Genomic DNA, 24,623 nt, shown 5'->3' on the forward strand with positions numbered 1-24,623 from the left:
AATTTTATTTTACTGAAATCTTTGGATTTTCAAAGCATCATATAGTAATTCGAAGATTTTCAGGTCAGGCAAAATATGTACTACTTTAGTATCGCTTGGGCAAATTGAGATATACTTTCTTTAAATAATCATCTAGGTAAAATATTTCCAGAATGTTTTTATTCAAGTTTGGTAGCAACAATTTATGAGTTGTTGACTGATCTATATTTTAAATTCATTTAGTAATATAACTAGATTAAATCATGCATCAGAAAAGACTGCTGGAGAACTCAAATGACCATGAAGCAGTCTTGCTAATGTATTCATGAGAAAGCTTACAAAGTTTATCATTTTACAAACTTCTATCTATTAGATGTCCACATCACTTCATGTTTGCATCATTAAGAATTCATGGCTTCCTATCACACTTGCCATCTGGTCCCATATCCTAAGTAGTACTTCCAAGCCACACTCTTCAACACTTCTCTCCCTTCCCCTACTTGCAGAAGACACACTTATTTCATCATTGATATAACTGAAAACTCATTTCCTAAAAAGTATCCATACTATTATTTGGGCAGAGTTTTTCTTCTCTGGCAGTTGATGGACCACAGATAAACAAAGTAGTTGAGAGAAACCAGAGAGAGAGAGCTCTAGGTGTGGTTTGGGCATCAAGGATTTCCAGAATGCTTCTCTCTTTTGGTAGAAAGCAAGGTGACTCACTGCTCTGCTCAGAGGTAAGGGTGAGAAGAGTGAGGAGGAAAGCAATTTCCCTGTGAAGTTGGCTATGGGAGGGATTGAAATTAGAATTTTGTGTGTCCTTTCTGTACTTTTATTTAATGGCTGCTACTTGATATTAAATAAAGTTTATCTGTAAATTCTCAAGGGTAATGTCTTCAGAGGATTCAGAGTAAGGAGATTTTTTCTCATTTCAATGAGAGCCTCAGCAGTGCCACACACCCTGACTGTAAGGGGAATGGCAGAAGAGGACAGGGGACTGAAAGAGGGGACATTTATAGTCAAGGATGTTGGGGACATTGTACCTGAAAAGATGCTTCTTAGCCTTTTCTTTCCAAATTTCATTTTTGCAAAGAAGGTCAAATGATTACATCCCACCCAGAACATATGCAGAAGTTGACATTTATTATTTTTAGATTTAATGTGACTAAATTTGGCTCATTTTCCATGCCTGTCCAAATCCTTCAAAATTCTGATTCTGTCATTCAACTTATTCAGTCCCTCCTTCCTGCTTACGTGCGGACATGGTCAATGCATCTCCAGGGTCTTCATCTAGAAGTTGGTTGTATAGATTGAGCATAGCCTAGTGGTATGACTCTAGAAAGCTCCACTCAAGTTGATATAACTTTCATTATTCGGTGTAGTCTTTATGCATGGTCATTCAATAATGAGTGACCATGTAAAGTCATGTGTGGACAAATCCACTCAACTGTATTATTGTCTATTCCATACTAGTTTATCTGATTCACATGAATATCATCCACTAATTCACTAATTGGACATGTGAGACAGGTTGTCCCTGACTAAGTAAAATCGAGATGTCTATACTAAATTCCTGTCTATCAGGCTAGAAACCCAGTAGAAGATATTCATTTAGGATAATTTCATGATCACAGTTTTAAAACACAAGTTTATTTTATTGGTATCCTATCTCTAGTATTACACTTATTAAAATATGGAATTTTAATTATTACATTTATTGAAAAACATTGGATACATTGTTTTTAATTTAAAACACATTGTACTTTGATTTTCTAAGATTCTGATGTGTGTGATTCTTTTAATCTCATTTTCATTTTTAGTATATTTCCTTCTTATGAGCACTTATGCATTAAACACAGAATGCCATGAGATGTACAAGAAAAGAGGTTGAAATTAATTTACGTCTGTCTTTTTTGGGGGTAGTTCTTTTATTTAAGTTGCTTGGGAATTTGATGGAATATTTTTTCCTCAGGCCAACCTATGATGCTATTTGTCATACTTCTATAAAAAGGCTAAAACTGATGTATCAATTTATGTTTGCCAAAATAAGTACCATTCATAACAAGTGTACTTTTTCTTTATTCTCCATGTGGTTGTAAGAAAAAAAGACTGTAAAAGTGAGCACTGCACAGTACTTATTTCATCTCACAGATCTGTATTAATATCCCTACATCAGTGTCAAATGTATTAGTGAAAAGCACAATTAATTTGTTAGTAGGGAAATTATTTATCAATGGAGATAAGAAGTGGAAATAATGGCTCCCTTAAATGAATCCTAATATTGTTACCCAATTTTGGACATGACTTGTAATCCTTCTGCCACTGAGTCAGGCAAAGAACAAAATGAAAAAAGAAAAGAAAAGAATTAACATAAAGATCAGGATATGAGTAGGGAAGAAGAGCAGGAGCGATTAAGAATGGCATTTGGATTGTTTTCCTAACCTCAGAAATGAGTTAACAGTAAAGGAATATCAAAATACACAGAGATATACGTATATATATGTATATATAACTGGGGCAACACTTTCCCCATTCTCCTTTCTTACCAAATTCCTCCTAAATGCGATATCACTGGAATTCATTCATATTAGAGAATAGAAATGCTCTCTAAGAATATCTAATTGACATCATCTCTTTTTTTTGCTTATGCTTGTCTAAAAATGAAAAGAAATAAAGATGCTACAAATATGATCTTATTTTTAAATATTAGAGATGGTCATGTGAGATGGAAATGGACTTAACTGAATTTGTAATGACAAATCAGATAGATTAATTTAACAATTGAAATAATAACTAATGTGTACTAAGAGCTTACTCTCTAACTGTCAATTTGTTGTATTTTATATTATTTTTATGTCTGAGGAAACTGAAGCCTCAGGAAATCAAACATCTTTCCAAAGTCACTCATTAGTAAAAGTATCAAAGCTAGAATAAGAACTGCTGTATTTCATATTCCTAGTTGTTAAACTCTGTGATGTAATTCCTCATTATTATAATTAAGGCTGCAATGATTCCCTTTACATACATATAATAAAAAATGTATTATTTAGAAAATATATATCATTATGTTGGTAATGAGGAAAAAGTGCATATATGTTGTACTTTTTCCTCATTACTGATGATTTTCTCCAATGAAAGGAACACTTAAATACTATGAAACAATAACATAATTGTTGAAATACATTTCATCTTAATGTTATTACAGATGTATACCACTCTGTTCTGAGTTTGTAGTCACCCTCTTGTGGACTCCCTTTAAGAAGAAACTTGGATTGCTACGCTTTTAAAATGGATTGTTTGACCACCCATTCTGGGGTGAATATTTTGATATTTACTCAGAATGCACGTAGAAGACAAGATTCCTTCCTTAAAGGACTTGCGTCTACTAAAAAAGGCAAAAATGTGAATACATGATTGTGTCATGAACTATAATAGAGATCCTTTATTACAGATTTTTGGGAATCCACAGGAATAAATTATCAACCATGCCTGAATGGATCAGGAAAGCCTCACAGGTGAGGATGGGCTTTCCATGTGGAAGGAAAGATGGGCAGGAATGATAAGGTAGGCATGAAACAGAGTGGTGAGGTTTGCAAACTGTCAACCTTTAATATGACTGGACTATACTGTAAACTTCAGAAAAGCAGTGATGCTAGAGTTTAGGCAAAGCTCAGATTGTGAAGGGCAAAGAAACCATGCCAGGATTATACATTTTATTCTAGATTTAACAGAAGGGCCCCGGAGTGTTGCGATATGGAGAAGTCAATGTCATATTTACGTTTGGGAAGAACTCCTGCCTTGTCTCAGTCCCGGGGAAAGGTACAGTAGAGAGGATGAAGAAATAATGTTAAGTGAAGATATTTGACACTTTCTAACATTACACCAAGATAACCGGCTCTTACCCAGTGATGAGTCTTGATGCTAAAGATGTGTGGATTAAATTTGAGTTTAAGAAAATATTAACTTAAAAAGTTAAATAGCACTGTCTTTAGTTACTTATAATTCCCAAATGGGTTATAAAAGGATTTTATAACCTAATAAATTACCAGGATATGAGGCTGTTATTCTCTCATCCCGAGGATAGCGCCTTAATACTGAGAGCTCTGTTGGTTTTAATATTGGCAGGATCTTTTTTTCTTTTTTTTCATTTCCTATCATTATATCCTAAGGCTCCTTCCCACCAGTGCAGCTGCCACAGAGTTTTCCCTCAGCATCTCGCCTTGTTTTGCTCTCTCCGTCTCAGTAGTTTCATACCTGAGGCCAATTTGTAGTTCTCTCCTGTAGTTAAACCAGCTGTTTTGTAATAACATTGTTGATTTCTCTGAATGAATAGTACAGAGAGCAGTCTTTTACATTATCATAACATTTGTAAGACATGAGCCCTAAAGGATCTGAGAAAATCTATAGTAGGAGAGAACATAAAACGTCTCTCTAATTTTGAAATGTTTTGTTAATATGGAAATGCAATAATAGGAGATAATGGCAGTCACTTGCCTACTACTGATTCTGAGGAGTAGTGGTCTTTAAAGCCAGATTTAAAAATGCATGTTGGTCCAGCAACTCTGTACATCTGTTTAACTCCCAGAACAACTTGGCAGGCGAAGAAAGAAAAGGAAGTGGTAAAGTCAAGCTTTAGCTGCTTAAATGGGAAGGTATCTGTTTTTATAATCAGTGTAATAGATTTGGAGTAAAGATACATTAAACTGGCATTTATCTTTTCAAATTATATTCCATTTCCATTACTTCATTAATAGGACTCATGTTTTTCAATTACATGTAACACTTCTGAGCTACATATAAAATCCTATGCATTTCTACAGTATCATGTTTTATTAGAAGGAATGACTAACATTTGGGGAAAATTGACAAATATTACATTGATTTCTCATGTGTCTTTCAAAAAATTAAGAATAAGAAGACTTTTGTTCTAGGTCTTATATAGCATCGTCTTGCATTATATATTGTCTCCAATATAAAAGTTGATGTAGTATGCTAGTCATTATATTATTTAACAAAATTAGAATATTTAATTGGAAACATTTTTTTAGATAAACCGCTATTTTTGATTATTTTATTTCTATCTCTATTTTTGACCTAGTATCAAAATGAAAAAATACACTCCACTTGAGTTCATGAAATGGTACAGTAAGCTCTTTTATATCATGATTGATGAGTTACTGTAAGATGCTGCTCGTCTCCTAGCATATGTTCCAGATGTTAAATATTATGAGCAATCTCTAGTACTTATAACACTAGTAAGTGTCTTAGAAAGAGACCATTATTAAATTTTAGAGTGGAAATCCAAAACTGAGGACACATTTGTTTAACATTTATTTCCTACTTAAAATGTACTATCTCCCATTAGTAAATTGAATTGTGAAAAAAATATATAGCTAATATTTTCTCTTTAATCGGTTTTATTGAAAAGTTAGATCAAAGTTCTCCAACAAGTCATTTGTGATAGACAGTCAAATCCATCACATGTGTAGGCGGAGGGTCAGTAGCCACCTAAAACTTTCTTTCCACAGAGCTAATAGAATTTTCAGCTGGGATAAGAAAAGCCCAAAAGAAAAAAGAGAAAATCCTTCTCATTTATATTCCCCAAGAATTTGCGTAGATGGGCAAATGCCAATATTAACACAATCTTTCCGCTATCCTTTAAAAGTTATATATTTTCAAGGAAATAATTGTACACTAGCTTAGCGATTCCTCTACCACAGTCTGCATCAGAATCATCTAGAGGGCTTGCTAAAACAGTTGACTGGGCCCCAATCCTAGAGTTTCTCATTCAATAAGCCTGGGATGGGTTCTGATAATTTGCATTTCTAATAAGTTCATACAGAAACCACACTTTGAGAACAACTCCACTGAAGAACAGAAAATAAAGAAAAATGTATTAATTTGACCCCTAAATTATGGCTCTCTTTTGACAGTGAGGCATGTTTTCTATTTGCTTTTTGTGTGTCTGATAATTTTTTTAATTTACTGGCAGACATCATGGGTATAGACAGAAGAGACTGAGGCAGGTACAGTGAAGCCTGGCAACGGGCTTGTTTCTTCCGTCAAGCTCTTATTGTTGGAGCTTAACTTTATCTACTTAGGAGATGATCTAGGTTTGGGTTTGTTGTTGCCATGGTTACCTTCAGTGTACCACATGCTTCAAGTACCTCTAAGGATGCCTTGAGCTTGGGGCTGGTGTTCTAGGTGCTTTTTCTCACTTTTCATGTTTCACTCTCAGCTTTCAGCTTTTCTCCATGCCCATGCCAGCCACAGAGGGCTTCTCTGTCCACATTTTCCACTCCCCAGTAGCAGTTGCTTGTTACTTGGTGCTTAGTAGGATGGTGGCGAGGATTGGGAGAGTAGAGTTCTCTATTTTCTTGGTCCAGCCACACACTTAGGTAGGCTCTCTGTGCCTGGGCTTTATGGGCAGGGCTTTCTCTGCACTCTTGAAACTTCTCATGGCAGCCAAGCTGTGTCTTGGATTTGTGGTATGTTTGTGCAGGACAGTATTTCCTGCCTCCTCTACTCCCCCAGGGGTAGAATGTCCCTAATACTATTGATAGAGGATTCTGGGCCCAGGATTGAGTTACTAATCTTCTATTCATGGGAATCCCTTCATTCCTAACATTTTATTATATGACTCTTGTAAGTGAACTGGAGATATTGGCCTCTCTTTTATTGTATAGTACTTAGTAAATATTGAGTTGCATAACTTTGCTTTTTTTATTATTTTGTGGAAGAATTTTAACTTAATAAGTACCAGCCATTCTTGAGAACTTTTAGAATACCTCCACAAAAATTTCTGAGCTTGATTTTTAAAAACGTTTTTATTTTAAATGACATGGTAGGCCTAGTGTAGGAGGTTTCCAATGTCAATTTTCTTATTTTTTATTGGTCTGTTTCACTTTCCAATGTTTTCTCTTTCCAATTTTGAAAATGTACATTTTTGTAGAAGAGTATGTGCAATGGACTGAATTGTTGAGTCTCCCAAAATTCGTATGTTTAAATCCTAATTCTGAGTGTGATGATGTAGGAGGCGGGGCTTTGGTTAGGTGACTAGGTCAGGAGGGTGGAGCTCTCATGAATGAAATTAGTGTCCTCATAAAAAAGTCCAAGAGATCCCTCGGCCCTTCTGCCATGTGAGGACACAGTGAGAGGAAAGCCATCTGCTAATCTGGAAGGGCACCCATCGGACACCAGATCTGCTGGCACCTTGATCTTGGATCTCCCCACTTTCAGAGCTCTGAGAAACAAATTTCTGTTGTTTATAAGCTCCCCAGTCTATGGTATTCTGTCGTAGCAGCCTGAATGAACTAAGGCAGAATGTTTTTTTAGTTTTTCATGTTATTATTTTTAGTTTTTCACATTATTTACAAATTTTATGTCTGTTATATATGTAGCAATTTACCCTATTTTATATTTGGTCATTTATTTGAATCTTAATCCACTTTTCTTTTATCAGTTTGTAAGAAGTTTGTCTTAGTACTCTGTTCAAAGAACTAACATTTGTTAGTTAGATATCTCAATTTTTATTTTTTACTTCTCTATTTCATCATTTATCTGTCATCTTTTTTATTTTTATCCATGTCATTCTTCAGATTATTTTATGTCTTTTCTTATCTCTATTCTTAATTAAGTGATTTCCTGAGTTTTGAGCTTCATTTTCTAACAAATATGAAGAAAATTTATAGCACTCTTATAGTCTTTATTTCACAATTTTGAACTATAAATACTTCATTGTTATTAATCTCTAAGTATATCATAGTAAATATTATACAATTCTTATTTCAAATTTTAAATATTTCCAGACATATGAGTGGCTTGCGGCCATGCTTTGTTATTGCTTTCTAATTTTATCACATTGTAGTGAGAAAATAAAGTTTTTATGATATTGACTATGGGGATATATTAGGCTTTCTTGCTGACTTGGTTCATATGTGATTTCTTTGAATGTTTTGTGTTTGCTTAAGAAAAATTTGTGTTTTCGGTTTATGGGTTTATAGTTCTCCTTATGACTATTAGTTTAAGCAAATTAATCATTTTATTCAACTTCTCATACTTTTGCTATTTTTTCTACGTATTATATTAATTTTTAAGAAGGATGTGTTCAAACTCCAGTGGAGTTTTTGATTTCTGGAATTCCCTCCAGTTTTCTTAGTTATTGTTTTATATATTTTGAACCAATATTATCAAGTTCATGTATGTTAATCACCATTACTTTTGTTGTTCTTTTGTCCCCTTTTCCAGTATATGACATCTAAATTTCCCTTATGATGGTTGTTAACCTAAATTTTGATTCAACTGATAAAAAATTTGCTACCATGGTTATCTTTGTAAAAAAATTCTGATCAATAACTCTTTTATCAATCTTCCATTTTCAGCATTTCTTCATCTTTTTATTTTAAATGTGGCTATTGTAGCTAACGTATTGCTGATACTCCTTTATAATTCAATTTGGATGCTTTTCTGTTCTCTGATCTGTTCAAAATTTTATATTCCTTATAACTGCAATTATATCAGGAATTATTTCTACTATATCATTTTATGTTTATTTACCATACATTTTTTCCTTTTTTTATCTCTTTCACTCTATGGACAGAATATTCCTCTGGTTTTAAAGCCCAATGTTCTATTCCTTCTCTGCTGTGGACTTTCATACTTATTCAGAGCTTTAAGTATGCTTATTTTTCTTGTTACTGTGTGAAACTTTCCCCTATCCATATATTCTGTCTGAACAAGAAAAGAAACTTAGCCTGCAGTCGCCTAGATTTCTTCTCCTCCCACCACCAGCGTGGTATCATCTGGAATTTTAGTTTTGAGTGGGGTAGATGCCCTTTGTCTTGTTTGTCACTACTTTTTTAGAAAACAGTAAACCTCGTTATCTCTTTGTTCATTCTTACTTCTCATATGACTTATTTTCTTTCTCTTAAGTTTACTTATTGCCTTTTTATGACTAGAATACCAGCTTTTTATTTCTTTCCTTTCTTTTTAACAAGAGTCACAGTATGATAAATTATTTCAAGTCCTGTTTGCCTGTGATTTATATATATTTATTTTAACCATATATGATTATTTTCCTGGGTGTGTAATTAAAGTTCCCTATTTACTGTTCTTCTCTTACCTTTCATTTGTATAAAGAAATTTGATATTAATCAGATTCTTATTCTCTTTAGGTTATCCCATTTCCTCTAGAAGAAACTAAATTGCTTCTTGACTTTGATGTTTTCAAATTTCAGTATCTTCTATTTGTTTGTGATATAGATTCTCACATTCTGAGTGCTGTAATTTTTTCTGTTTTGAAATATTCTCTAGGCTTCTCCTGATACAGGTAGAGTATAGCATTTTCTGAGTTTTTTCTTAGTGCTTATGCATCTCAGATGCTTTGTGTTTCTCCTTGTGACCTTGTCTTTTAGAACTATGCTTTTGCTCGTGATAGCCACCTGAAGGTGGTGGGCAGACCCTGGGTTCCAACCCTTCCAAACTGCTTTTTGGAGGTTGGGAGGTAAGCATTTTGCCTTAGGGCTGAGAGCCTAAGGTTTTGCAATTTTGGCTTAATCACTTCTTGTTTTACACTCCAGGTATCCCTATGCCCCAAGGAAACTACTGTATTTTCATTCCAGGGACCACTTTCATGGTTCATATCTAAGTACCCTTTAGGGTAATTTCCTTCTTCTTAGCATGGAGAGGGGTGAGGAAAGAGATCTGCTAAATCTGAGCCTTGGTGGAGAATAACGACACTGCATAAATTTTGGCTTTGTTAGGAAAATGTAAAGGCCAGTACATAAATTAAAATTTAAGTAGAACTTCATTTCCAAATATGGTGGCAAGCTGGCATAAGATGCTGGTTCTCTCCCCTTAAAGAAACCCTGAGATGCTACATGAGTGACAGAATATTTTGATTCTCCAAGATATGGTGAATGATTTTAAAACTCAGAGGCTATCTTAGAAAGATAGAGCTGATTAGGTCCTAGGAAACAGCGACAAGGGAACCAGCCTAGAACAGACGTTCAGGGGTCACAGATGTGGGATACGTTGAAGAGAGATTTCTCTTTAGGTCCAATCTACTCCTCTCACCAAAGCATCCCTTCCCTGACCACCTTGGGCAAATTCTTGCACAACCTTCTAGAGAAAGTGAGCAACCGAAGTAAGGAGACAGTGACAATGGATCCAGGTGGGCTGATAGGTAGACTTCTGATTGTTTCCTCCTCCCAACTTTCACAATCTTGGGCTAAAAAATTATCATAAAGAATTCCTTTTGGCACCTATTCTTGCTGTCAGCTTAATTTAAATCCTTGTGTAAATTAACTGCCTTTTCTTCTTTTGAAGATTTTTCTCTTTATCTTTGAAGTTCTGAAGTTTCACTATGACATGTCTAAGTATATATTTGTTTTTATTTATTCTACCCAGAATTTGATGTTTGATTTCCAAATGAGTACTCATTTGTTCCTTTGATTCAGATAATTTTAGGCTATGATCTCTTTAAATATTCCTTTCTTTCCGGTCTCCCCCCATTCTCTCACTCTAGAACTAATCAGATGTATGCTAAATCTGTCCCCAGTTATCATTCTGTTATCTTTTGGAGCTATAAAACTCTTCTCGTATGATCAAAAATGTTAGGTAATCTATCAGATCTATGTTTCTAATGGGTATGTCTCCCTGGGCTGGACTCCTTTGCTTGAGTCATGTTAGCTAACTGGCTCCTTACTTCTACTTTTCTCTGTCTTCATAGGTATTCTCTTTCCTTTTCTCTTATATTCCATTTCCTGATTCTTGGACCGTTGGTTTTTGTCTTTCTCTCTTCCTTTCTTCATTTTATGAACACATCCTCCAGCAGCATCCTAATAAAAGGGGCGTTAAATGATTGGAAATGTCTTAATTTTACACCGAAGCTTGACTGATAGATTCACCAAGCCTTCTGAGTTGAAAATTATTTTTCTTTAATGTTTAAAACAACGCTTCATTGTCTTTAATTTCTAGTGTTGCTTTTTAGGTGTTTGATGACATTTCAGTTGATGCTTTGTTATGTATGCAATGTTTCCGCTTTCAAAACTTCTGGAATATATCATTTATTCATAATGTTCTGAAAACTTGTGATGATGTGCTTTGCTGGAGAACTTTCTCGTTCATTACGCTGGGAACTTAATGGCCCTGTCAATATAAAAATTCCTACTTACCTTCCCTGGTGTTTATCTTGTTTATTTTCCTTTTCTGTTTTCTATTTCTTTTTCTTTCTTCTTCTTCTTTTTTTACAGCATAATAACTTGACTTACATGTATTGTGAAATGATTACCATAATAAGTTCAGGTAACATCCATCATCTCATATAGATACAAATAAAAAAAAGAAAAAAAAACGGTTTTTCCTTGTGATGAGAACTTTTAGGATTTATCTTCTTATCAACTTTCAAATATACCATACGGCAATGTTGACTGTAATCATGATTTTGTACATTACATCAAGACTCACTTATTTCATAACTGGAAGTTTCCACCTTTTGACCACCTTCATCTAATTCTGCTATCCCCACCTCTGATAACCACAAAAGTGATCTTTTTTTTCTATAAGGTTTTGTTTTTCTTTTTAGAGTCCACATATAAGTGAGATCATACAGTATTTATCTTTCTCTGTCACTTAGTATAAAGCCTTGAAGGTCCATCCACATAGTCACAAATGGCAGGATTTCCTTTTTTATGGCTAAATAGTATTCGCACATAGATATATCTGTGTATCTCATGCTTTCTTTATCTGTTCATCTACTGATGGACACGGATTGTTTCCATACCTTGGCTATTGTAAACAATGCTTCAATGAACATGGGGTGCGGATTTCTCTTTGAAGTAGTAATTTAGTTTCCTTTGAATAATTACCCAGGAGTGGAATTGCTGGATAGTTTTCATTTCTGATCCATTGAGATATTTATTTTATTTTGATTATTGTTTTTTCATTTTTATTAGTTTTAGAAATTATTTGTTGCTATGTTTTAGAATTAAAGGCAGAGGTGTAATCCACGATGTTACAGAACCATCACAGCCATAAATCATCTTAACTGGTCTCCATCTGTTGTTAGGCTCCCTCTTTCAATCCTTAATAGTTATATTTCTAATACTCAAATCTGATTATGTAATTCTGATACATGAATTTCTTTAGAAATTTAGGAATTTAGCAAACTCCAAATTCCTTTGCATAGAAGACAAAAACCAAATTCCTTAACATAGAATATAAGACCCTTTATGATCTAACCCTGCTTAGCTCTTTCTTCTTATGTAACTCAATTTTCTCCGCTGACATATTCAACTATTTGCCATACCTGAATTTATTATTCTACTTCACAAATCACTTCCTTTTTCCAACTCTATAATTCATTTCCCAATTTTGCCCTCTGAATTCCTGCTCATCAGGCAGGGTTTAACTCAAGCATTACTTATTCTAGACTGTGTAAGCTGACTTTTCTCGCTAAACTAGACAGATGTCCTGATAACCCACACGAGCTTCCCTTATACTTTTTGAGGACTTCAACTTTGGCTTATTTATTTGGCTTTCTGACAAAACTGTGAACTGTGAGTTCAGACACTATGTGTTACTCATCACTGTATGCTTAAGAAAACGAGTAGTACCTACAACCTAGTAATGCACTGTCTTTAATGAATGCTTTTTGAGAATAGAAAAAATGATGTTTGTAAGATGAATTAATTAATATCATTTTACAAATGTATTTATTTGACACTGAATCCAAGTGAAAAAAAGTCTTTACTAAGGTTATAAAATTGTGAAAAATAATGGAGAAAAATTGAAGAATAACTTCATTGGATCACCTTGCTTTAAAGGTTGTCCTATGGAATGAAGCAAAATCCACCAGTAAATAAAACCACTAAATAGCTTTTATGCATGCCAATTACTAGGGAGAGAATGCAAAGCTTTTGAAATCCCAGGGAGATTACAATTGAAATAACTCCCCAAAGCCATACTTCATTGAAAAATATTGACTATCCAGATTAGGACTGTGAAGGAAAATACAAGAACTTTTAAAGAAAAATCTGGATATAAAGATGTATCTGTATTGCATTTTTTAGTATAAACTATCTTGAACTCTTGGTATATGTACATAACAACATGTCTTTATTTACTTATTAAATACTTATTTACTTATTATTACTTATTTTTCCATATGGTATAATTTCAAGATTAAGTATTCAGTAAGATACATAGCATTTTCTTTTGACTTGTACATAATGACATTCTTCTATATAGATTTTAACTTCTTGAGAAGAAAAGTGCACATAGTATCTCTTACATTCTTTTTTGTTTAAATTCCATCTCCTTTTTTTCTGTTCAGTATACTCAGAGTTGGTCTAGTGACTTACTCCTTTTTCACTGGATACTATCATATATAGAGTTCCCAGACACTGACACTTCACAATACAAATTTGAAAAACCAAGAATGTATTGGCCAAAAACCTACAAAGAGAATTAGTAGAGTAAAATACATGGTCCCTTACATTCTCGTTAGCCCGAAGAGAATTGTGCCTGCATTGGCAGTAGCTAGGCACAGGCCATGGACAGTGTTATGGCAGAGAAAGACCTCAACCCTGAGATGATCTACATATCTTAGGGAAAGGCCGGCAGAGAATAACTGTGTAACAATGGAAGCTCCCGGAGTGGAAATAATGTCCATTATAGAAATAGGAGGCTCTCCAGAATTCAGCCTCTGGTATTGGCCTATTCTTCCAATTAACTCAATCAGAACTGCTTAGTTGGCTGTGAGCCTACTTCTTGCTAAATTACTAAAAGTAGATGAAGGAAACAAATCCTATTGTATTTGTCTCTCTTAAGACACGGTCTTCCTGAATTTGTCAAATGAGTTAATACTGTTTCAATCTTGGGCATACACTGTGCAAGAGCCTTTAAACTTGTAAAAAATATTTACTAAGTTCTTAATATGTACCAATCATGAATTGGATCTACAAACTAAAGCATAGCAAGTAACAAAACAGACTAAGTCCTTGTCATTATTAAGCGTACATTCCCCTGAAGGGAAACAACAAGGATATTAATTAATAAATACATGACTAAAGGAATATTAATAAACCAATAAATATAATGTAATAAAAATTGCTTTGTACATAATTAAAATTAGATAATATGAAAAAAAGTTACTGGGTAACTACTTGGTTAAGTGGTGTGCCAAAGACTGCTAGGAATCACGAATCTTCATGTTTTCCCTTTCTTGCTGGGGAAACCAGTAAGTCACATTTCCCAGTCTGTCTTGTCTTTAATGTGACCATATGACTGAGTTCTGGCCTATGGAACATAGAGAGAAATTGATGAAAGCTACTTCAGACCAGACCCATAAAAGGATCCTATGCAATTCTCCATAAGCTCTCTTCACGAAAGGTGATATAGGCCAGATGCAGAGGCTTCAAAGGGGTATCTCTAGGCCCTATAATATGTTGGAACCGCTAAATGGAAAAATCCCCTGAAAACTTCATGGCACAGAGAAAGCTTCCCCACTGCACACACACACACACACACACACACCCCACATACTCATTGAGTGAAATTGAACTGTATATGAGTGGGAAATCAACCTTTGTGTGTGTGTGTGATAAGTCCGAGACTTCAGACTTGTTCATTGGCAGACAGTTATATAAAGATATGAATTTAAATAAATAATCACAAGAAGGAACCATCCATGTACAAACCGAGTTTCCCAAGGAATGGAGAAATACTATTTAGTACAATCAATGTAAAAATGACTAATGGGGCTAGCAAGGGGTAGCTAGTATGCAATAAGGTCAGGAGTAGCAGGATTATATCACACAGCAAAGCAGAACAAATATATGATTTTATTCCAAATATAACGCGGAGTCATTGGAGGGTTTTAAACGACAGAGTGATACTACACATAATATTTCTAAATTGTCCTTTTTCTTTCTATTGTGAAGAGAAAGGAACTGTTAAGGTACAAAATGAAAAACTATTTAGGAGGTTATGATGATAGTCCAAGTGAGAAATGAGGATGGTTTGGTCTGGCGGCTTTAGTACAGACTAAAAAAAGTGGATGGATTTTATATACATTTTAGAAGCATAATCAACACTATCTGCTAGTGAATTATATGTATGTTCTAGGTTTTTGGCTTGGTCAAGTGGTTATATAGTGATGTGGTTTACTGAGGTGGAGGAGACTGAAGAAAGTTCTGCTTGGGAATGGAAGTAGTTTAAGCATTCTGTTTTTCACATGGTAAGTTTTAGATGCTTATTGGTCATGCATGTGAAGACGCCAAGTAGACAACTGGATGTAAGTATCTAAAGCTGAGGAGAAGACAGGTTTGCAAAGAGATTTTTGGGATTTGTTGACAACTGTAATAACCGATGAAAGAAGTGAATGAGGTGATGGGAGGAGGGTGTGCAGATAGTGAAGAGGTGACAAGGACAAAGTCCAGGAGGTACTTCCACACTTAGGAGTCAAGGAGAAGATGACAAGCCAGCACATGAGCTTGAAAAAAACTAGCCAGTGAGTTAGGAAGAATATTTCTTGTGACTGATAAAAGAAAATATGCTTCTAGAAAGAGGGCATGGCCAACCAGTTTAAATGCTGCTCAAAGGGCAAGTAAGGCAAAATCAGCGAGGTGACCATCAGATTTTACAAGGCTAGGGCCTAATGGTAGTTCTCGACAAAAGTGGTTTCTTCAGTGTTTGGTCCAGAAACAAGGGAGTAGGTTGCAGAGACAATACCTAGTGAGGAAATATAAGCAACAACAATTAGCCACGCCCTTTAAGAAGTGTTGGTGTGAAGGATAATAAGAAAGTGGTAGCTGCTGGCATAATGATGACAAAAAAAAAAAATTTTATGGCTATCCAAAGGCATGCTTGTATGCTGAAGGCACTGTGGACAAAGGTAGAAATTAGGGGAGAAATACTCAGGAGACTGTAAAGTGGTTGGTAAGAGTTCAGTCATGGAGAAGGTGAGAGGAGATGATTTCCAGAGTGCAAATGGGACGTTTGACTTATGATGGGAACAGAGAACTTACTCCAGTGCACCAGGAGGAAAGAATGAGTTTACAAATGATTTGACCCAATAGGGATGACCTAGAGAGATATTTCTGTACTTTCTGCTACCCAGGTTCAGGAAGCTGCTCTCCCTTTATGAAGTCTGTTTCTTCAGCACTTGCTTTACGTCTATGAATCACCTGACATCCTACCAATAAATTCCCTTTTACTCTAGTTAACTAAAGTGTTTTTCTTTGGTTTAGTACAGAAAGCAACGACTGGTCAAATAAGTCAGTGCTATGTGAAGAAAGCAGTCTTCATGAAAATTTGGGAAACGTTAAGTAGAAAAATTCCTCTCTTCTAAAATATATTCTCAAGCTTCCTCATGCAGGGTCAGAGATTGCAACAAGAAGGAATATTGGTCACATTCTTGAGGACTAAGATTGCAGAAAGCTGGTCATTGGCGTGTCCTGTAAGAAACAGTCAGTGTCAGATGAGCAGATGTGAAGCAAGAAGCTGGTTGTCTCTTCTCTCTCTCCATTTAGATAAGTAAGAAATAGTCGCCAGCCTTTACTTGGTCTCTTCTGACAAGTATAAATGTTATTTTGCATAGAAAAAGATTTTCTGCAATCATGTTGATGTGTCAAAGTAGAAAAATGTCCAGAAGGCAGATTTATCTGAGGCACTGGTTTTCCCACTACTTTAGCTATGGAACTGTTTCAGTGGATGCAAACAGGCAAAAATATATTCTGTAAAACTGAAAACAGAGCAGATTTTCTGGAATTAAGAATGAGTGCCCATAAGCCCAATTTTAGTTCACCTTCTCTCTCCATCCTATCTACAGCCCCATAAACCTGAGCTTGAGTGAATATTTTACGTGTTATACCATATACCATAAGTAGGTTCCTTGATCATTTCTTTTTTTTATTTTCTTTTTTTCGTTGAGGAAGATCAGCCATGAGCTAACATCTGATGCCAATCCTTTACTTTTTTTGCCTGAGGAAGATTATCCCTGAGATAACATCTGTGCCAATCGTCTTCCACTTCATATGTGGGTCACCACCACAGCATGGCTGATGAATGGTGTAGGTCTGGGCCCAGAATCTGAACCTGTGAACCTGGGCCACTGAAACAGAGTGCACCAAACTTAACTGCTATACTACAGGGCCCACCCCTCCTTGATCATTTCTAATTCAAATCACAACTGAAAGTACTTAATGATTTTGCTTTTGATTGTACAACTATGGATTATAATTTGAATGGTTTGAATAATGCTCAAAACATTAAATTAACTAGTACCCACCAATTCTACAAATCATGTGGATAATTATGTGCTAATTTTGTGCTTTAAATTTTATTTGTGTTACTTTTCTTTTTATGATAACGCAGAGTAGGAACGTTCAAACAAATGTGCACGTGGTAATATTGGGATACCTGTCATCTCAAAGATGAATAAGGTTGGTTCAAGGCAAGATGGGCTCGCCCTCCTTCCCCCTTGACTGTTCAGTGAGTATGATTCAAGCTGTGTGCTCATTCAAGGAGTGAATTTCTCAGATAGGGGAGGGAATTATTCAGTCGAGGGTCCATAAAGTCCAACCTATCAAATTATTTTTTTCTACAGTTTTTGATGAATGTATCTGCATCCTAAGAGAAAACTTTATGTTGGCATGAAAGCTTATTACATACTTATTTTCAAAGGAGACTATGAACGTTAGAGGGGTTAAGAATTGCATTCTTAAAAAAGTAATTAGCTATGGCATTTATTTAAAAAAGAGCTAAATCAACATGCCCACTCTTATACACAGCACCATTCATCAGAGAACAGATGGTCCCCTAAAAGTGAAACTAAACAGTTCTCAAAACATGACAATCCATTTATCTTAATGTGAACATCCTCTAGCAGATATCAAAAAACAACCAAGACAGATTTGCAACTTTTGGCGTGTATTATATATGCACTTGAAATCCAAGAAAGAATGTTTGCATTTAATAATCTGATTCATATTGGTAAATGGCACATGAAAATGTATAGTAAAACAGTGCTTAAATATTTTGATTATATTCAAAACTGCATTAGTAGAAAAGACAACGTTTATCAGCAATATTTCTTTAAGCTTTCTACTCTGTTGTTTGGCAAAAATTATCTGAAATTCCCTTCTGAATAACTCTATCTGCCTAGATATTTGAAAGCTGGGTATCTTTTGTTGGGCTGCATATTTTTATATTAGATTGAATAACAAACATATTCATAGTATATTTTATCTTTTTAATTCATGCATTCATCTTTCATTTATTCAGCAAACAGTTATTGGGCAACTGCTATCAATTGTACCAGGAAATGAAAATAAAGAGATAAATCAATGATCTCTATTTCTGCCCTTAAGGATTTCACAATATAAGAGGGAGAGACAGACATATAAACATATCATGATAATAAAATGAAATAAGAGTTTAAAATGTAGTGGGGAATAATATGTTGGAAATATTAACTAATGTTATTTTCTTCCCATATTTTCAATTCCTCCTTGGTAGCTTCCATTCCTACTCCCTCTTCCCTTCCTCTCATGTGGTCTCTTCTTGACTTTTGTGTTTTAAAGATACAGATTTTGAAGAGAAGGAAAACAGTTAAAGGCTTTGCAAAGGACTGGGAGTAACCCCATAAAGAAGATCAGAGCCCAGCTAGAAAAGGATTTCCTGTATGGAGGGAAGGAAGAAGAGAGCTGGAAGGGGAATGATAAGATTAGAAGGTGATGGGTCCATGTGAATGGCTTCCCCTCTTAGTCTCTAAGGGGGCTGGTCTACTGGAGTAAAGGCTGAGTAAGGAGATTCTCAAGATATATTCATGAGATTTGAGAGTTAAGGGTAACTGTGCCACTGTGTGTCTCGTCCAGGTACAACCCTGAGCATGTGTGCTAGCCCCAGCTAAACAATGATTGCTATTGTGCTAGGCAGACAGGGCAGGCAGAATCTACTGGAGTTCCCTGTATAGGCACGTGATACTGTAGCAATAGTCATTCATTCATTCATTCACTCATTCACTTATTTATTCATTTTGCTTCATTCACTAAATGTTCCAGGAAATCTTCTTGGAACTTGGGATATATGAATTCTGGTAGGCATAATTCTCAGATTACCTCCAATGACTTGACCTGATATAATCCCCTCTATTTTGAGTGCAGGAAAAGCTGTGAATATGAGAAGGTATCATTCACATGATTATGTTACATTATATGACAAAAAGCAAGTTATCTGGATGGGTTTAACTAATTACATGAGATCTTAAAGACATGGTTTTATCCAGCTGGTAGCAGAAGCAGAAGCCAGAGATATTCTAAGCATGAGGAGGATTTGACATACCTTTGCTGGCTTGGAGATGGAGGGGGTCACATGTCAAGGAATGTGGGCAGACTCTAGAAGCTGAGATTGGCTCTGTTGACAGCCAGCAAGAAAATAGAGTCTTCAGTCCTATGACTGCACGGAACTGAATTTTGTCAACAATCCGAGTGACCTTGGAAGCACATAGCCCCCAGATCCTTCAGATAAGAGCCTGCCTGATTGACTGATGCCTTGATTTAGGTTTCCTAAGACCCTCAGCAGAGAACCCAACCATATCCACCGAGACTTCTGAATTATAGAGCTGTGAGATAACAGATAGTGTTGCCCTAAAATTGTGGTAATTGTGGTAAATTGTTACGTAGAAATAGAAAACAAATACCCACATAAATAATAGAGAAAAACCCCTCACCACATAGAGTCTAAAATCTAGTGGGGAGAGAGAGATAATTAAGACATAGAAGTTCTTCTAAATCATTGGAAAATCAAAATATAAATTATGGTAAGTGAAATTAAAAGTGGAAGGCAATTGCAATTTTAGAGAGGGTGACTACGGACACTACATTGAGATGATGGCGTTTAAATTAAAAATTTTATGGCATGAGAGAGTTAGCCACGCAGCTATCTGGGACAAGTGATGTCTGGGAATGGAAAAGAATAAATTCCAAGGATCTAAATTGGAATAAGATTGAAGAATTGCAAGAAGGGCAATGTGGCTGGAGAAAAGTGGACAAGGAGGAAATTAGGAGATGAAATCAGAGAGGTGACAGGAAATTAGTTCACACGGAGCTTTAGAGGACATTGTCCGAATACTGGCTTTTCCTCTGAGTGAAATGGGAATCCAACGAGGGTTTAGACTGAGGAATGACATGATGTGACTTTGTATTCAACGAGATCACTCCAGCTGCTAAAGAAGCAACAGAATAAATATGACAGAAACATGGAAGAAACAGCTGTTAGTCCTGATGGTGTCTTTCATATGGAAACAAGGTGAAATTCACAAGAAATCTATATACACCTGTAGCAAGGGACAGGACAAGATTGTAAAGTTCTCAAAACATGCCTTTGAGGATAGATGTCCACTAGAATGTAAGCTCTATGACCACAAGGTTTGGTTTTATTTTTGGCCTATTTTCTTAATCATGGTATTCCTGGAGCCTGCTGTGCAGTTCCACTCTATAATTAGCTGTTGAATAAATGGAGACACATATGAATGAATCAGTGATCACTGAAAATTTCTCATTTATTCACTTTGCCTTCCAAACTGGGAGAAATTAGAGTGTTTGGCAATGGATTGAATGTATGTTTCTGCCATGTTAGTATAAATATGTATTTTGGTTCCTTGTTCACTTTTAAAGATTTTTTTCCCCATTATTGTTAGGAGCCAACAGACTTGAAGTTTCATAAGGGCAAGGACAATGTGTTGTTTATGATTACAATCTCAGAGGCCAGCAGACTGCTTAGTACATTATAGGCATGGAAAAATATATATATGTTTTAAATCTATGAATAAAGAGTGAATTCTGTGATGAAACCATTTGTTTTGTCTTTTGTATAATATTCTCAATTACTACTGGGAACAAATATGTTAATGATGTCCCTCTAACTCACCAATACTGGTACCATGGTACGCTGGAACCATAGTGGGGCAAAAGCGAGCTCTGTAACTGAAGGGATTTTGTCTTTCTTCATCACAGCTGTCACCCCAGTGCCTGGAACAGTGATGGACACAAAGGGGATCCTCAAAGAATGGGGTGGGGTGGGGAAGAGAGGATTAGATGAGCGCAAAGATCAATGAAAAAGAATCAGAAAGATTGAGTTCTAATTTCCACCCATTATCAGATGTTATGTTTTTAGTTAAGTTGCTAGAAACTACAATGTTTGGTAGGTTGATTTTTAATATTTGTTCTAAACCTGAGAAAGAAAGCAAATTATGCTACTCTAGCAACTGCATGAATTTATTACATTCAACCAGTAGGATTTGCTAAAATGTTACAGATTACTTCATTAATTTCCCTAAATTCTTCTTAGTAACACTCTGAGGAAATATAAGCATTTTTTGATGGGAGAAAAATCTAGAATGCTGCATAGAGAAGGCAATCAGAGGAATAGGAAATTTAGGGGGAAAAAATCTCCACACAAGGAAGTCATCCTTCTGAGAAATGCATTGATAAAAGGGAAATTGGGAACTTTCAGATAAATTTTAGGTTACTAGGTGCCTGTAGAAATATTGATTATGCCATTTGTCTCTGTGATCTGATTCCCATGTACCACCAGTATCATACTCACTCCTCTTTACTCTTCACAGGCTGCCAGTCACCTTTCTGAAAACAAATCTAATTAGATCACCACTCTGCTAACGAAAAGTTGATGATTCTTGCTGCCATAGCATTAAATACAAATTATTTACAAAGAAATATAAAATATTTGCAGTTTGGCCTTCATTTTCAGACTCATGTGATGTCATCCTCACTCCCTCATCACAGAGTCTATGCTCCAGCCACAAGAAATTCTAATAATAAATCCTTATCTTTGCACAGTATGTTTCCTCTTTCTGAAATGACTCCTTCCTTTCTTGCCCTTACAACATCCAAGTCATCCTTCAAGATCCAGCCGAGACTCACTTTCTCCAGGAGAGACCTTTTCTTACAGTCCTGAGTGAATGAACATAGTAGCTTCACCATTATGTTTCCATGGCACTATTGTAGCAGAAATTGCTAAAGGCCCCCAACAGCCACTGTGCCCTTCTTCCCTTTGGCAGTGACACTCTTAACTATTTATCACATGGCCATATGACTCGCCTCCGGGAACGGGATTAGAACAGAAGTTCTGTGAGCAATTTCTGGATCATACCTTTCAGGGGAGCTGCTTGACATCTACTTTCTCTTTTCCCTTTCTGTAGGTTGGGCCATGGAAGAAGTACCCTAAGGAATGACAAGGCAAGATAGATGGAACCTGGGTTGCTGATTCACTTTGTGGAGGTAGCATCCTATACTCAATTGATAGTCTATCAGCTAGGACTTCTGTGTGCGAGAAAAATAAAGTGATCTTGTATAATTTAGCATTATTTGGTTTCTATACAGCAGTTGGCCCAATGTACTAACTAGCAATACAGTGTTATTCTCTTTACAGACCCAGTCACATAATTGAAGTTATTAGTCCGCCATAGACTGCCTTTCTTAAGAGTATTTTAGTTACTTAAAAAAAAAAAAGAGGGAGGATTGATTTTAAGAATAAAGTGGTATTTTACAAAACTCCAGGGCCTCGCAAAAATCTAGAAATAGGAATTGGAAAGCCACCAGAAAGCCATATAATTAGTCTTTGAGGCTTAATCATTTTCATGTGTGTCTTACTCAGCTCTCTCTCAGCTTCATTCTTCTGCCTGGTAGTTAAATGCCTTTTCTTTCTTCACACACGTGGGTGAAGGCAACCTCCCCACACCTCTCCAGAACATATCACTTAAATTTAAGCAAAATGTCAGATGGAACTAGATCCTTTAAGTCCTAATTCCAAATTTATTAAAAGAGAATCTCTATGGTTAGGCTTGGGTAAAATCTTCCACTCAAATCTAATCATGAAGCCAGAGACGGGGCATTATTTTTTTTGCAGTGAAAGGAAGTAATTGCATGTGTACACACATACTGAGAAGTGTCTGCTGCAGAACTCATTTACGATTAGAGGGCCTTGTCAAGATTTTACTCAGTTTGTTGTCCTCTGAGCCTAGTGCATTGCCTGATAAAATAAATGTTTGCCGAATGGTGACTGAATGACTATGATCCAGAGAGAGAATGCTGATAATACAGCAGCCAGAAATAGGTTTCATCATTTTGGCTGTAGACATAAACTCTTCTTATCTTGCACACAAGAAGTGAAACCCAGACAGTGCAGAACTCAAAGAAGGTATATTCCAGGAGCAAATTCATCATTGGCAGGTCTCAACAGGTGACCTGTAAAACACACACAGATTTACCCTGAGTGTAATGTCATCATCTCACGCAAATCACAACTGTCTACGTGGTCACATTATTATTATTTTTTTAATTTCAAAAAACCAATTAAAAATGATGAACTATCTGCATTTTTTAACTCTGTCAGTTAAAGAAGTTTCTGTTCTATTGCAATAAAAAATACATGATAAACTATTTGACTGTGTGCATACATGTGACAGTTAGTAAATGATGAATTCTATTTTAAATCTACATTTTTGTTTTTTCACTTTCTCTGGTCAATGGGATAAAGCTATGAATTACCTGAGGTAGGAAACCTAATCACCTGGGCTACAAAGTCCTCCTTTATTGCTAAAGGTACGAAGAGATAGAGGATTCATTCTGAGATAAAGACGTTCAATCTCACTCATCAGACTACGCATGTCGGAAAAATCACCTCATGGATGAGCAGAACAGATGGAGCATAGCAGAGAATGAGGGACTTGGGAGATGGAAAGGCATAGGTTATGTCAGAGCAATCCTGGACAGTGCGAGATAACAAAACAGTGCATCCATACATTCTATTTCCAGTGGGGACAATCATTGGAAGGTTAATCCTTTAGACATTCGGAGATTATCCTACACTTGCAGAGATATCATAGTAATGTCTTATCCTGTATTTCAATTCTAGCACCTAATTGTAATGGTAAACTTTATGGGCAAAAGTAAAGGGATATTACTTAGTAACACTCTTGTTTTATTTTTAAGTTTTCGTTTTAAATAGTTTCGAAACTAGATTAAACTTTCAATAACTGTATAAACAACTACTTCTTACCCTTCACTAATATTCCCCAAATGTTAAGATTTTACCATCTTTACTACCTTTACTCTATACTACCTATCTTCTATTTCTCTATTTTTTTCTTTTTGGGACTATTTCTGAGTCAGTTGACAAAGTGATGTCCTATTTCTCTAAAATATGTATTTGTCCAAGAAAACAAAGAACACTCTTCTATATAACAACAACTCTACTATCAAATCTAAAAAATTAAAGCTGATGTAACATTACCATTAAATATTCACACTCTATTTAGAGTTCACCAATTGTTCCAGTTGTGTCCTTTACAGTAAGAGGATCTAGTTCACGATCGCATTTTTCATTTAGTTGACATGTTCCTTTGTCATCTTTCAATATGGAGTGCTCCTCAGTCTCTCCTTGACTTTGACGCCCTTGACAATTGTTCAAAATGTGCCCTGGTTTGCATTCGCCTGATGTTTTCTCACGATTAGATTGAGATATGCACGTTTGGCAGAAATAACCCAGAAGGGATGCTCTCTTCCTCTCTGTGTATCAGATCAGGGCACATGGTGACTATTGGTCCTATTACTGTTGAGGGT

The 24,623-nt window shown here is 35.7% G+C and overlaps 1 protein-coding gene across 1 annotated transcript in view; it reads right to left on the reverse strand.

The window, feature by feature from the left end:
* Positions 1-23,668, reverse strand: part of LOC111773404 (uncharacterized) — a 74,539-nt gene extending 50,871 nt beyond the window's left edge. Inside the window, exons 1-3 of the mRNA XM_070267596.1 lie at positions 23,572-23,668; positions 20,911-21,011; positions 19,324-19,474 (exon numbers count right to left, since the gene is read on the reverse strand). Coding sequence (XP_070123697.1) covers positions 19,324-19,474; positions 20,911-21,011; positions 23,572-23,668 — 349 coding nt within the window. The remainder of the gene's footprint in view (positions 1-19,323; positions 19,475-20,910; positions 21,012-23,571) is intronic.
* Positions 23,669-24,623: the final 955 nt, after the last annotated feature.

This window comes from Equus caballus, chromosome 5, assembly GCF_041296265.1.
Source record: "Equus caballus isolate H_3958 breed thoroughbred chromosome 5, TB-T2T, whole genome shotgun sequence".
Lineage (NCBI taxonomy): Eukaryota > Metazoa > Chordata > Mammalia > Perissodactyla > Equidae > Equus > Equus caballus.